Source organism: Buteo buteo, chromosome 17, assembly GCF_964188355.1.
Source record: "Buteo buteo chromosome 17, bButBut1.hap1.1, whole genome shotgun sequence".
Classification (NCBI taxonomy): domain Eukaryota; kingdom Metazoa; phylum Chordata; class Aves; order Accipitriformes; family Accipitridae; genus Buteo; species Buteo buteo.
In genome coordinates, this window is record NC_134187.1 from 27,725,786 (window position 1) to 27,742,212 (window position 16,427).

Sequence of the window (16,427 nt, forward strand, 5' to 3'; positions counted from 1 at the left end):
TTAGACAACTGGCCACATAGCTCCATCTTTAAATCTTTGAGAAGATCAGACCTTGAATTCTTCTAACTATTTTAAAGCAGAGGCAGATTAAACTTCAATCCTTGGGCCCCGAGACTCATGGCTCAGGCAAGACCCAGAGGCAAGTTTCAGAGCCAGCTGCCAGCCAGCCAGCTGCTCCCAGCAGAAATAGGTGCCAGGAGAACGGCAAGTGAAGGCCAGACCCAGCTCTCTCAACTCCACATTGCCACCTCAGGAAAGCAGGCAGCATGTCTCTTGTATGGTGACCCCTATCACGGATTTAACAGCAGAGCAGCTGAAGCAGAGTTACATGCACAGGTCCCTGAAGGTCCCACCATTCCTCTGCCTTCTGCACATCATTTACAGAATGGACCACCACAGCTGAGCTGTCTCCTCCTCTGGCCACCCTGTATGAGGGCCACAGTCTTCACAACCAATGCAAGACTGCTTCAAAATTACTACCTGCATTGCAGGCTCTGAACACCTAACTGCGGTAAGGGATATCAGGAGCTTGAGAAACAGCTGGGTAGTGGCACTGTATCTCAGCCAAGTCATCTACAACAAATCCACCCTTCCTACCTTTCTGCCCAACAGGGTAGAAGTTTAACTGCTGATCTGCCGGGCCAAATGAACAGTCTATAGACTGCTTTGTGGCAGCCTGATAAGGCTGAATTTTGCTCGAAGGTTTGCAGGGAGTCAGCAGCAAAATAAAAAAGTATTTGCTGGCTGACAAGAGAAATGTGAAGAGGTTACACATGCCCCAAGGAGGTCTGAGAGAAAGCACTTGTCTGGCCAGAGAGGGCTGGACAGTACTGTAACACCTGGACCAAAAAAGTTACCAACTGAAGCCTTGAAAAGCAGCACCCTGCAAAGAGGCCTGACAGCAGGGAGATGGGGAGGGCGGAAGGAAAACTGTTTCACAGCAGTTCCTGAGCTGCAAAATAACAATGAAACTGAAATAGAAAAAGGCTATTGAGTCATGACTTAGAAGCTCCAGAAATTTTTTAAGGTCTCAGCTCACAAATGTCTAATTTTAGATGCCAGAAAGTTTGAAGTTTCAGGTTTTGCTTTGTTTTGGTGTGTTTTTTAGAACCAACTGCAAATTATTCTAAATACTTAACATTTGTTAAATTGAAAAATGTTTGCAGTGGTTTGAAAAGAAATGATCACCAATTTTCACAGAAATTATCTTACTAAAATTGTGGTTACTTACTGAGGCCAAATTCTGCTTTCATTTACAGTTACTCATCTCCAATATCATCCATGAAAACATATTGGGTATTGAAGGAGTCCATTCAAGTATTAATTTGGATATTTAATACATATAGCCTATAATTATACAAAATAGTGTAATCTGATTTAGCTTGTTCTACAGGTGCCAAGAAAATAAGTTAGAGTAGTTATTGCATTATGAAACTGAATTTTTAAAAAGCCACATATTATTAAAGGCATGTGAAATGCATACATTGAAAGCTTGCCTAAATCCTAATAACATACATGTCTCAGTGATTTTCAATATCCACAGGACAAATTATTTTCTAACATAGTCAACTCAATAAACCACTGGATTTCCCATTCCATCTTTTCTATATCTTATACATAATTACTTGGGACACAGAAGAATGTATAATTTCTGGACTTATGCAGCTGCAAAAGTCAGTGGTATAACTTAGAACAACATTTATATTTATCCAATTAAGGGTATCAAGTCACAAAGCCATAACCATCTCTAGACACAATTCAGATGCAAGAGAAACATAATCCTCAAACGCGTATCCTCTTTTATATTTGTTCATCTTGTCTTTCCCCTAAATCATTCCTAAATTCATTCCAATACTCAGAAGGATTTTCTGTTTTGAGGAAATATTATCCTCCAGATAAGTGCCATGACTCAGACAAACAAGAAACCACAAACAATGGCCACCAAAAGTCTTTGGCATCTTGACTACCTTCCAGGTTGCAGTATTATTAGAATACACTTAAAAGATGGAGCAGAAGCAGTAACATCACATGGCAAACAGCTCCTTATACTCACTGAGGAATCAACTACTCCTGCAAATGCTGGAAAAAGTTAAGGGGTACTTCAGATTAAGACACCTCAATGTACGTGTCTATATATTTGTGTTTACATGCTGGCTAGGTCTTGAAGAGACAATTTTATCCAGTGGAGGCAGAATGTAGTTTCCTAAACACAGGTTTCTAGAGCTCTTTGAGATACCCTGCTATATCCCAACTGGCCTCTAGCTACGGGTCTAGAAGAACATGGGTCTCTCATAGATCTGGTGTCTCCAAGAACTCCACATGCATGTCCTGGATACTCTAGCACACCTCAGATGTCACTCAAATGCCACCTGACTTTAGGAAACTGAATCAAAAGCCCTCGAGATCTAGTTAGTACAGTCAAGGGATCTTGAACAGCAATGGTTCACACCTGACATAGAGACATAAGAAGAAAGTCAGTTGACCATATAGAACATTTGAGACACTTAACTATCTGAGATATCTACATGGGAATAGCAGATACACCACAGGACCTAAGGAAACTTGCTTCTCACTGCATATGCTACTGGATATGCTGTGTCATCTCAGATCACACTAAGCACCTATGCTGGACAACTGAATAGCTCAGTAGGTGCTCTAAGCACCTACTACAAGTGATCCGAACTGTTCCACCAGCCTCACCCACTGGATTGACTAGCCCTCCAGGCCTCACATCTGACGCTAAACATGTTTACCGCCATTTAAGATGCACCCAAATTGTGTCAGTTGTCCTGTGCTTCAGCTGGTGAGAAAAACTAACAATTTCATCCTGCAAAATCCTATTCATCAGGCTCAGAAAAATATATATCAGGTAAAGGTTTAACTTCCACTAACAGCTTCTATTAATAATTTGTTAAATAATCATTATTCCATAAAACACAGCAACATTCAATCACTGCGGGCCTAATTCTGTGGGTCATGCTCAAATACATTTAAGCCCAGCCTTCTTTCTCCGTGTAACCATATGGGAGCAATGACTGACATGACAGAGGAGAGCTGAGGAAATTCAGATCCTTGCTAGTGGTGAGCAGTTAGTGTTTTCTCCTTTACCGTTAGTGAATGGACCTGGGCTAAGCTGTGCACCCTGTTTAGACTAGGGCCATGTTAGCCCTATTCATGTCTTCTGTTCCTCGTTAGGATTTGGAGAAAGGCAGATTAGATCCTAGCAGTCTTTTTGGGTTTTGTAAGAAATTTTTTTTTCCAGTCATAAATCCAGTGCAGGATATTCCTTAATGATCCATGCTTTTTTCTATATGATCATGTAATTTTCTGATCATTTAAAATGACTGCACAGCAGGGAGTTTATCGCTAACAATGCTGCAGTCACTAAATGGGAATTATCTGTCATCTGAATTACATCATCTACAGCCACAGCCATTGTGAAAGCCTCATTTGGAGGAGCAATTTAACACCACACACTGTAAGGCTGCATTATACTGTACACAATCCCACCAGTGTACAACAACCACAGTGCCACCTAGTGTGACCCATGTTACCGTCGCTGGGGCTAAAAACAATGCTGAAGTGTTCTGAACTGCTTGAAAAGGCTGAGAGTAGCGCTTGCTAAAATACTCGTATCAGCAGAGAAATTCAGATCCGGAATGAAAAAAGATTTTAAACTTTTTTTTAAAATATATTTTAATAATCAACAGAAGAATTCTGCAAATTTTCCCAGACGTTAGAAGAAATACACCAACCACTGTCTTTGATGTTCAAAAAACAAGCTATTTTTTCCTCTTACTCCACAGACAGGAAATTAGTCAGCAAACAAACTACATCTTCAGCTTCAGTTTACATCAGCAGATAAGATACATCTTCAAAACCTTCATATACACATTAGAGAAGAGGTATAATCTTTATTTGTGCGCAGCCTATATGGAGTGCTAAGTTGATACATTCATCACAACTGTATGCAAGAATGTGACTGAAAACATACTGTCAAGCAAAAGTAGGCTTACCTGAAAGTGCAAAATTATGGTCCATATCAAGCCCAAAGTCAATTTGGGATTCCCATCTGTTATGTCATCATTTCTGATGTTAACCAGTTTCACCTGCCATTGTGGAAAGAAAATACAGACAAAATTGAAATAAACATGCCACCAATACATGCTCCACTACACAGGCGCAACTATAAAGGATGCGTTACTCACTTCCCAAGTCTACTCTGTTTTTTTAATTCTCAAAAGCATAAAGGAATTGCATTCTGGCTGTAAGTGGCCCCTCAGTGTCCCTTTCCCACCCATTCTGAGCTGAAAAGATTCCTCAGCTGTCACTACACCAGCAGATCTGCTCCCCGTGCCAAATATCCTTCATCTCTGACCAAGTCAGAGGGGGAAGGTATGATAGAGGGGGAAAGGATAACAAGAAGATGATGATCTGTAACTGATGTATCCATCTCAGGGCAGTGCTGAGACCCAGGAAGCTATCGCTGCCTTTCCTCCTCAAGAATTCGGCAGCAGAACTGGCCTGCTAAAACACAATGGTCTGGTTTGATAAACCCGGGAATTTAGTATCACATTTAAATAACCAATGGCTTAATAATGACAACAATTGTTATTGCTTCTGCTGCTGTACTCATTCACAATGCTATAAGCATGAAATGGTTAATACAATTAAAACAAAGGCTGACATTTTTGCCACTCCAATAAACTCGCATCCAAAGCGAGTTCAATAATTCTATTTTCTTTGCCATATTTTATTATCACATTTGATTTCTCTATATGCATTATGTATCCATGTAGCCTAGCAATTAAAGATGACTCAGCTAAAAGGCATTTTATGCTTACATTAGTAAAGTTACATACACGTGCTTTTTAACATATACCCTGTTATAAACACCAAGCAAGCAAAGGCATATCCTTCTCTTGATCTGCAGACAATCTTAACTATTAGGAAAAAAAAAAAAACCCAAAAAACCAAACCAACCAAAAACACGCTCTCGAGAAGAAAGAGAGCGTATTCCACAGTTCAAAAAAAGAAATTAAAAACAAATCCAAATGTTTTCCTCCCACTGCATTACAAAAACTGTTTGTGTTTGGCAAAACTCTGCAGGATAGTCAAATATGCCTTCTCTTTGTTTTTTTCTTTGTTTTTTTCCAAGTCATGCTTCAAAATTATCAATATATAGGATCTCTCTGCCTTACAATCACAATAAAGCATTGTATTTGGAGGCTATACAGCCAACCTGAGCAAGCTGCCTCCTAAATACTGTTTAGAAACACCTACGAGGGGGCTGAAACTTTAATCAAATGCAAGTCCCACTGGCAACTTGCTAAGAAGACCAAAGGCCTCCAAGCATTTTGTACAGTAGGGTACATGCAGCTTCACGAAACTGCGAGGCTAAAGAGAGCACAGAAATCCTGAGATCACAATCAACAGCTGCATTGACAGAGACTTGCAGTTCCCAATGACACGTGCACATTCACAAACATGAGGATGACCTGAACCTCAGTCTCCTGTGTTTTAATGTGATGGTCTGTCATGCATAAATAAGGCATGGTGTAGTACAAGTCCAGAGGTTTTGCTGCATAAAAACGCTGTTGTGACTGTCAAGTAGCCATTCATTTACTTTGTACTGTTATTTGATCAATGGCTCACTTAACAGGAAAAGTTAGCTTTGAACTCAGCAAAACAGGATTGAGTTCTCAGTGCACACTTCATTCAGTGACCCGAAAGATAGTTTGCAATTTCACTCAAAATACAAAAAGACATTTGTTTTTATAACCAAACTAAGTATCTGTCTATGGTTTGCTACCTCATGTTTTTTCAAACCTCTTGAGTAGCAAATAAAATAAATTTAAAAAAAAATCAACCAATCAGAAAGCAGATTTCCAGCGTCAACTCATTTAGATGGGATGGATAGGGAGGTACAGTTTTACCTTCCATCCATGTTTGGGACATTTTTTAATATTACTATTTTGCAAAAGGAGAAAGCAAGAATCCTGTAAGTGTTTAAAAGAAATTTAAAAGTGGAAACTCACAGCAGCAGAAAAGCACCCAGCTGTGTGGGTTTCAATTGTTTGGCTTAAAGGAGATACAGGTGAAATTAAGCCTGAATCCTCCACAGCCCCGGTGACTCTGCTGCCTTACTAGGGCACCAGTTTTGCTTTCACCAGGATCAAATATAATCAAAACAAGGAACTCCCACACAATGTTCTAATTTCTCTGAATCTGCATTTTGCACTACATACTAGATTGTGAACAAAACTGCGTATCAGCTAGTGTGTGGGCAGCATGAAAGAGAGTTAAATCTACCAAAAGCAACTCCTGAGGATCTTACCCATAATTTTCTCCTCTTTAACAACATATACCACATGGAGTGTGTTCATGTTATTGCTCAGAGAAGGGTGGTGTAAAGTTACCTTTACCACACCTCAAGCACGAGATCAAGCCAGGCCTACACTAGCAGCTGTTATACAACAGGCATAAAAGACCAAGCAGGACAATTTTTTATTTATTAGCTACAGGTGACAAAATTTTAATTAACATTTTTTATTAAAAATTTCACCATACCTGGCGTTTTTTCAAATAGTCAAGTGCAATTTGAACGTTCTGCAGTCTGTGAAAACGCATCCGACCTTTTTCTCGGGGCTAAAATCGGAAAACAATAGTTGTGAGATTTTCTTGTCAGACAAAAGAACAAACAGTCCAATTTAAAAGATACCATGTAAAACATTAGAAGCACCACTGTTTTAATGAAGCCAATACCTTTGCTGGAAAAGTGTGCTTTAACAATTTTTTTTTTTTTTAAACTGTAGTTGAAATTTTTTAGCACAGTGGATGGCAAGAGAGATCAGTGGTCCCAAACTGCAACTTTGATCCATGCAGGCTGATAGGTGTTTCCCTGTAAAGTACTACTAAGGCCAAGAGGGCTAAAAAAGGCCCTACATGAATCTACCTACAGAAACTAAACTGCAATATATTATTATAAAAAATTTACAGTATATTAAGCAAATCAAAATATAAGTAACATCACGGACCTTTATGTTGCTCTGGTAAACTCTATGATAGAAAAGCTTACCTCTGTATGCAACTTTATGATTTACTGTTGTTTATTTACAGTATGACTGCATAATCATCATGATATCAATACATATTTATTTAAAGCATCTAATAAAGATAATACCTTCCTCCAAACAGAATAATATAACATACACAGCCCTAGAGTGTCAGATTAAACTCTTGATTTGGGTAGAACATTATAAAGTGTGAAAACACCTAACAAGTCACTCTTCTCAAAGCAAAGGCAAAACTAGCAAGAAGAAACTGCAAAATAAGCATGAGTGGTGTGTTAATGGAAACATGGCAAAACTGCATGCAGTTAGTGTAAAATCACCAAGAAGAAGAATCACACAGAAAAAGCATACTTTACTTAGCTGTCACAGATCAGCAATGGGAAAGCAGTTAAATTTATATCATCATCATCATATCCAAATCTTTCTATTCTTCTTCCTTATTTCAGATTTTTCACAAACTTTGACAGCAATAAACTGGAGCGCACTATAATTGCTAGGGATCAGCCATGAATATGAATATTTCCTTACACAGTCACTGTGAAACACACAGATACAAGCCCAAGCCTTCCTCAACTGCCTTTTTTTTCCCCCCTGCGGAGTATCAGATGCTTGCCAAAAGGAAACATGGGAATATGGAGTTGAATAAGAAGCATAAACTAAAACACAAAGAATTTCAATTTCCATTATAGAACCTTCAAATTAGCCCCTTTTTTAACACCAATAGCCCAGGATCAAGCCCTGCAGCCGTTGCTACTGAGTAGCTTCCCTGGATGGAATGAAGGACTGCAAACCTGGAACTTAGTTTTCCATAACAAAGACAATATAATAAATCCCAAACTATATATTTAGGTATATCATCTCAGAGGGGAAATATTTTTTCCAATGTACAACTAAAATGTGGTGTTTTGAGTTATGTTATGCCCCAGAAAAAAAAGCACACAAATTCCACTGAAATCACAACTGCAGCACAACACACGGGGAGCAAAGGCGGCACTCGGGCCCTACGACAGCAAGTTGCTTTAGCAAACGCTAATGATGCAAGGTCTACAAAGACATGATACAGCTCACTTGGACTAACAAGCACTCAGCATTTTATGCTCTGTAAGTAGATATTTCCCTTCTGGATGGTTAAAATACAGTGAAACAATAATTCAGCATTTGTTGCAAGAAAGATAAAACTCGCAAACAATCCATGTACTTGGAAGCCACTACACAGAGCTGTCACTTAACTTCTACTTTGACTATCTGCTTTTGTAAAAATAACTATTACATTTGATAAATTCTAACAAATAGATCTGCGCATCTGAATTGCCTCATTTCAAAATATTATCCAATATTGTCAAATACACTGTGGGTGCAGTAGACTGGTGCTTCTAATTAAGGCAAATCAAATTTTTTCCATTGACTTCACTAAGAAGAGACTTCAAGCCTTTGTCTAAATTACTTGTATATGGGCAATACTGTTTGCAAGTAAAAAAAAATAAATCTTGGTTTAATTGAATTATGGCACTTATTTATTATTAAAACATTATTTTATAACATCTTGATAATGTCGTCCAGTACACAATTGCACCACGGTTTTGTACAGTTTAACAAAACAAATAGAAATCTTGGACATTTGCATTTTAGCTGTTTGCAGAAAGGCTGAACAAAAATTTGTCTTTACCGTACCTCCATCATAAACATACGTATCCTGGTTTACCAATGTGAGTTCTTTTGTCCTTTCTACAGCACACTACTGCAGCACACAGAACTAAGAATTTACGTTAGCAGACACCACACTTCAAACACTACATTAGTACAGTTATGGGGGTCGGCACCTACCCCCTTATCCTCATCCTCCACATCCTCATGCTGTTCATTTGCGCATGCTTCTGTTGAACTCACCAACCGTAAAGTCTTCAAAAAATCTCGCTCTCTTGGCTAATGAATATAACAGACAGGAGACAGGACAGCAAAAACACAAGACAGACCACAAATGAAAAGAAGAGCATGAAAAGAAGAACATAATGAAGAGAACAAATACCAAGCAAGGGAAGTAATGCTCACAAAGAAAGGAAATGACACCTGAGGAGTGTTAGACAATTTCAGGGACATTTTATCCTTGCTATTTGTAAGTTACTCCCTTTAATATGAAGGGATATTAAGCATCCTATACTTGTTAAAAGAAAAATTGTAAAGAAAAGGGAAGAACAGAAGAAATAGCGCATTACCCTATTAAGAAAGGAAGCCTCACTGACCACAAGAAACGAAGAGAACAGATTGCATTCCCCCACAGAATTCACGATGGAATATTTTACCAATAGAAAAACAACTTGTGTCTTTGGTATCAAGTCACAGATTATGGAAAATATCAAAGAAACCTCCAGCAGTTGATATGCAAAGAGTTGACAAACAGAGCAAACGTATATATAACAAACTGGAACAACTGCATTCTGATCTAAAAGCTTACCAAGGTGTCTCCAGAAAGGACTTCTAAAAGTGAGATCAAGTTATGTCCATCTCTTAGGTCTTCATATAGGTCATTCACATGCTTTCGAACCTGAACAGATAAACACAAAAATTAAATATACGATCCCCATTTATACCTGAGAATTCATACTCGTTAACACGTATCTTTTAATATACAGATAAACCTCAGATGTACCTCAGTGTGGCTTTTCCAATTTATTCACTTTCATGACAAATTTACAAACCCAAATTAATTGTAACAGACAAAATTCATTTCTATGTCTGCACTCAGACAGTTCATTCACATTTTATTTCATTTTACTGAAAAGGAAAAGAAAAGTAGTATGAAGTTATGGGTAATGAATGCATATAGCAATGACAAAATCAGTATCTGACAATTTAAATGATAACCAATACCAGATACCCACCTATTTTGACCTAAATAATGACTACCAACAGACAACACTAGCTAGATCCAATGAACTGTAAAAAACCACACAGAGCTAAATCCTTTCTTGACATATGTATTATCCTCAGCATGTCAGTTTACTGCAGTCAGGCCAAAAGTTAACACCCTTTCTGGCCTTAAACTTATGACTAATCAAAGCATACTATCCACCAGTTAACAACATGTTTTGTCACCTCAGCTTTCTCAGTACTTAATGAGTTCTCCCAACGGCTCACACATCTACCTTACAAAACATACCAAAGAAATAAGACATTAGGTTGATATAGCGAAGCCAAGGACACGCAGAGCCCTTCCCACCAGCCATGCCAGTGGCAGAGGCTAATGCTCCCTACAGCTCAGCAGCAACACCAGCAGTCACCAACCCAACAATCCCCTCCTGTGGTGCCCCTAATAGATGGTCAGCCTTTGCCAGCTGACCTCATTCAACTAAACGGGGTTAAGAAGGGCTGATAACCAGCAGACCCTATGAGGCCAACCATGAGCAACGGTGCAGATGTAATGAGAAGAGACAGCCAAAAGACCTAACTTTTCTGACAGGCAAAACAAAGCTGGGAGATGTCTGTCCACAGGCCAACTTCTTGTTTCTTAGCATTAGTTTAAATATAACTCTATCTGAAATTTAACAATTTCAGCCAGCTACTCTTTAAACGTGAAACAAAGGACCTCATTTCTCAGAAGCAGAGATTTTTGACACTGCCAGCAGGACTGAGGTTGAGGGCTTTCCAGCTACAATTTAATGTTGGCTCTTTGGCATTCCCATTAGGGCACCAGATCAGAAACTTCCTAAGCTTACAGAGGATAAAATACAACATCAGAAATTTCTTCTAAAGTTATCACCTCTGCTAGAGATGAACTGTACTGATCTATGGGACACTCCTCTGACTACCAACATTTCTGTGTGTATGATGAGGGCAGCAGGAATCGACCCACATCTTTGACTTTATACAACAGCTCTGTTTACCTGACTTCCAGTGGAATTTCTAGATCCATCCTGTTGAATAAATAACTGTCTCCATACCAGTGATTAGCTTCATAAATGTTTTTTAGTTCAGGTTTTCTTACTTCAACTTTAAAACATGAAATTACCCTGCAATATGTTTTCACAAAGACCGTCACCTTAATTGAGAATAATATCAGAGCATATTTATGCTCATGCTGAAGACTAGCCAGAACAAGTCATACAGAAGACTGTTCCATAAGGAATTCCAACTAATATTTTCCAAAACTTTTATACAGACTCTGCTTATAGGTCAAGTTATATAGCAGTACTCTTATACATATACATAGCTTCACACGTACACATGCATACACAAAAAAAATAATTTTAATTTTAGTTGTGATTTAAAAAAAAATAATCCTGTAAGCAATTAATTTAAAAAGATTTCCAAGACAAAAATTCTCTGGTAGTGTTGAAGTACTGTCAAGCTGAACAAAGAAACAGAACAGATGTTCTCCTACTACATCTGTGGAGAAAAGAAAGAAAAGGGAAGCCGTGTAGATATCATTAAAATCCCTGATATGAGATTTGATTATGCTAAATGCTTAAAAGATGGAAAGCACAAGGGTCTAATTTTTAACCCAAACCAACTATGACTTTTTATTTTTCTATTCAAAAAACTATGCCAAACGGAGTGCTAAACTCTTTCTGACAAAAGTAGGCAAGTTTTCTCTACAATAAAAACCTGACAGAGGGTTCCCCGCTCCTCCTTGCCCTGCCAGACAGGACGGGCCACTCTCCACTTCCCTTAGGAGAGCAGAATCCCAAGCCAGACCAGATCCACAGCACAGGCTGGTGGCCAGAGGCACGGGAGGACATCAGATCAAGGACAAAGGAAGGGGGTGTACATCTAAAAGACACTGCACCAGCACAGCTGAAGAAGTATCTGTGCATCACAATGTCCCCACTCTTTTCAATATAGAACTCATGGGAGTTGCCCAGCATGCAGGTGTCTGAATTGTGGGATGAGAAAATACTGCCATCTCTAATCTGTCTGCTTTTATTTTCCATTAGATGCAGGATAATTTTGTTACCCTGCTGGTCTGTCTCTCACAACACACATTTGGTGACCTTCTGTTTGGTTTTTTTTATACTCTGAGGTTTCCAAAGTATTACAGACAACTCTCTTCCCCAACTTATCTTTCTAGAAATCACAGATGCTTCAGAGATTAACTCATTCTGTGTATGAAGAAAATGGCATCAAGCTGTCAAAACAGGAATATGAGCAGTACACCTTAGACATCTGTCTTAGTTCTGCCATTGGCTGACAATTACTGTGAGGATTAATTATTTAGGACATACTATATTGGTATGCTGGTACAGACAATATCATAAAGAATTTCTTCCAATAGTCTGAGCAGCAGATGTGCACCTAAAAAGATGGATTTGGTCAACTGACATGCAGCAAGCACGTTCACTCAAAGCAGCAGATCACTTTTTTTTAAAAGGAGCATCTTGTGCTTCTCAAAAGATCCCACACTGCCACTTGAGGAAAACCTTGCAAAATCATCTCTCTTTAAGTATCACTTGGGCAAGTCTTGTCTCTCAATGTATATAATGAATTCTTAGATCTTTAAACTTACAAAAAACAAATATTACTATTTCATTGCTGTTTTGCTGCCACATTTAGCGTCCTTCAGAACGCGTAGTACCACAAGCAGTAGATGCAGGTAGGGGTCTCTGGATGGATCTCTGGGATCTGCTGAGCCCCATGGCATTTCATAACAGTTCTTGTGGCTTTTCAATAAAATCGCAGAATTGTCAGCCTTACACTTTGCAAGGTCCATGTGCAAAGTAGATAACATGCTGCCTCAGGCAGCTTTTTGCAATATACCCACATGAGTGTGGCAGATTTGATAATTTGGGCATGAGAAGAGATTCTTTAAGGAAGACGTGGGAGATAGTGAGTGGCTGAGGAGCAACTGACAAAAACAAGAGAAGCAAAATGGCTTTAACAGTCAAAAGGAGACAGGGAAAATTTAAGACACTGTTTCAGAAGTGATTCATCTTCTGGCACATTTGTACTTCTATGATGTTTGTGGTAAGAAAAGCTCCATTCCCCTCGGTAAGAGGATGAGATATTTCCATATCATACTTTCCCAGTAAGCTTAAGCTTTGCAGTATAGTGCCTTCAGGAACCTTTACTACCACTAGTAAAAAACAGCTTTTAAAATTGTAGCAGTCACAGAGCTGTGATCTTGCCCCTGGACCCCAGCATGTTAGGCACTTGACAAACGAAGATCATGAGGGTGGCTGCTGCCTCCAAAGTCTTAACACCCTGCATAACTCGCATAGCTTTATCCTACTGTTCAGCTAACACATCTGGTTGTCCTTACCATCAGGTTGCTATAGGTTCCAACCTCATGTAGTGTTCTGCTTCTGCAGTTAAAGACCCTGGCTTGGCTTCCTCCTCTGTGGGCTGGCATCGCAGCAAATCTGTCAGCCCTGCCTTCAGCCTGCCTGGTTCTCGTTTCCACTGACAGAGAATGAAGGCATGATTCAGCTGCCTGGGCACTCATCTATAGGGCTGTTTTATGTTTAGGGGGTATGCCACTTAGCCTCCACCTGCTTCTCCAGAAGCACTAAGGTTTGCTTAAGTCCTGCTGGCCAGTCCCCCACAGATGTCTGGCCTGAATACCCTTAAATGTCTCAAACAGCCCTAGATGGCCATACTTAGGGAACTGAATTTGCACATAGTGATCTCCATTTTTGCCATGGGTGACAGCAGAGTACAAGCCACCTTCCATAGCAAGCCTGTTTCTTACAATTTTTCTTGATATTATTAGTTATGTTGTACTGATACTGGAACAAAATCTATAGTTTTACACAATAAAACCACAGGCTGCTGATACTTGTATGGGTAAAAGGGGAAGGACTGTCCCCCTTCTGCTTCTGCAAGCAAAAGCCGCTTGGTCTTGAAAAGGATGGACAGAAGATGCACAGGCTGAAGTACAGTAGGAAGCTCGCTCACTCTAACGCTGCCACACCTCTACTTTTTATTGGGGCCTGTTGTGATAGGCCAAGAGGTAATGGGTTTAGACTAAAAGTGGGTAGATTTAGAATAGAGGTAAGGAAGAAATTTTTCACAGTGAGGGTATACTGGAACAGGTCATCCAGAGAGGTGGTAGATGCCCTGTCCCTAGAAACATTCAAGGTCAGGTTGGATGAGGCTCTTCCAATCCAAACTATTCTATGATGATTCCATGAAAACACAGAATCGTCACACCCTTCTTATTCAGAAATAAACGTGGCAGGAAAATAGGGTTGTGGCCTTTTCTATGTATACAGTGGGTGCACACCCAGCATACATGTAGAGACCTCACAGACATTCACGTTAGGGCACAGCGTGTTCCAGACCAGCACCCTAAAATGCAAGGGATGACGTTCTTGACTGAAATAGTAGAAAGGAGTGGAAACAAACATTAATATGCTGCAGAATCTAGAGTCAAGGCAAAAGAGAGTATATAACCACATCAGGCAGGAATAACTCAAAGTAACTCCCATATACCAGAGGCCACCAGGAACTCCCTGAGGGAGGTAAGGCAACTGCTGTGGCCCTCGCAGACTGCAGGGCTTGAAAACAAGGCAGAGTTTTGTGCTCCCACACTTGCAAAATTATCCATTTTTACAGGGTGAGGAAAGCAGACTATTGTAATCAAGTATCTTTCTTAAAACATCAGAAGTCTCCTTACCTATAATTAAGCTGCACTGATCATTACGAGAACATGCCAAATTAGACCTTTTCTTACAGCTTCCAGAACAGGCAAAATTAGAATAAAATCTGAATCACGTTCATTTTGGAAAACTGAAGTTCAGCTGACAAGCCTTTATAAAATCAGTGTCATCCACAGGCATTATCAAGAATTATCACATTACAGATCCAACAGAGGCTTTTCAGACCACATAAACTGGGAAAGTCTTTTCAATTGCCACTCTCCTTGCTTCTGGAAGCAAAGTTAATTAAATGCCTGGCCCAGACAAAGTATTACTGCTTTTCCAAAGAAAAATGGCATAAGGCTCAAAACTTCGAAGTGTAAGGGGTGTGTTTGGTCACAAGAAGGGTCAACCCTTAATTACCACTGAGGTCACTAGTAAGTCCAAACGACAGCTGGCACAAGGCCACTGCGAGTTTCACAATAAACTTCAAATTTATTCTTTAAGAACCTGATTCAATTCCTGTGGAAACAAGATCTGTTAAGACTCCCATTCACTTCAGCTAGAGTAAAACGCTTTTCTCTGACGTAATAGACACAGACAGTTAAGAGCTCCTATAATTACACTGTTCCACAGAAAATGCCATCAGTCTTCAGACTGCTGAAAAACTGCTGTGGCCACTGCATGAGACCCTGACATCTGATGAGTTTCCCTAATGTTTCAGCTTCCTAAAAATGTACTTAAACTCATTTTTAAAGGACAAATTGTATTAAAAGCTCTTCTCATGAAGAAACCATTTTTGTAAGTTTTGAAAATTTATGTTTTAGTCCTTTGAAAATTAAGGAATCATAGTGGCAGTTCTAACTGCATGGTAACAAATAAACCTATGCCATGAATAAAGAATAAAAAAAAAATCTCTCATTCAAAAAGTTGTATTTATGTATAAAAATAAAGGTTTACTATGCTAACACACACAGCATGATTTATGAGAAACACTCTAAAATTCTGAACAGGTGGTAACAAGATCCATGCAGCATGGAATTGTCAAAATATCAGGTTTGTCAAAATATTCCCACATGACTGATCGGCCAAGCCAGGCTGCTTCTTCAAATGTCTTCGATGTCTACTTATTTTGCTCTGCAGACTACTTAGATTCCCCCATGTAAAGCACGTGAGTGTTGCTCGATATCCCACAGGGCCACTCCACCTCGGGTAATTTCCATCCCAACTGGCTGCTTAGCTCAGTGAGGCGCTGAGCTGCGGTCCATGGCCAACCTGATGTCACGCCAAGAGAACAGGGATCCAAATCAGTTACATACAGATTGACAACCTCCCCTGAGTCTCTTAAGTTCTTTAATCTCCTTACTGTAAACCCAAAATTTATTTCTCAGGCAAAAAACCCAAACTCCAAATACAGACCCTGGTCACAATCCTTGCTTTGTACTGAATCCCATAATAAACTTCACCCATTCTGTTAAAAATAAACAAGCATACAAGCTCTGGAAGAATTTAATCACTGGGTAACCCTGCGACAGTGACCTCTGGGCACTGCTTTCCCCAGGGGCTGGGTGCAGAGCGCTGGGCTGCAGATGGTGCTGTTCCCTTGCCTCTGCATGGACACACATGCTCCAGAGCTGGACACCCACAGCCTAGGACACGCACGGGCCCGCAGCCAGGGCTGGTGGCAAGATAGCACGAGGGGAAAAACTCGTGCCCAGTCTCTTCTGTGCACCTGTTAGCTTGCAAGCAAAGTCTGGCAAATACAGTTTTAGGCCCAGTGGTC

General features: G+C 39.7%; 1 protein-coding gene across 15 annotated transcripts in view; it reads right to left on the reverse strand.

Annotated features, from left to right (window-relative positions):
- Positions 1 to 16,427, reverse strand: part of DST (dystonin) — a 307,609-nt gene that overhangs the window by 180,662 nt on the left and 110,520 nt on the right. For 12 of the 15 annotated variants that reach the window (XM_075049347.1, XM_075049331.1, XM_075049346.1 and 9 more), the window contains 3 exons: positions 9,526 to 9,615; positions 6,571 to 6,648; positions 4,017 to 4,109 (listed from right to left, as the gene is read on the reverse strand). In XM_075049347.1, coding sequence (XP_074905448.1) covers positions 4,017 to 4,109; positions 6,571 to 6,648; positions 9,526 to 9,615 — 261 coding nt within the window. Of the gene's footprint in view, positions 1 to 4,016; positions 4,110 to 6,570; positions 6,649 to 8,897; positions 8,997 to 9,525; positions 9,616 to 16,427 lie in introns of all 15 variants that reach the window. The other 3 variants (XM_075049328.1, XM_075049335.1, XM_075049329.1) reach the window with 2 other exon arrangements.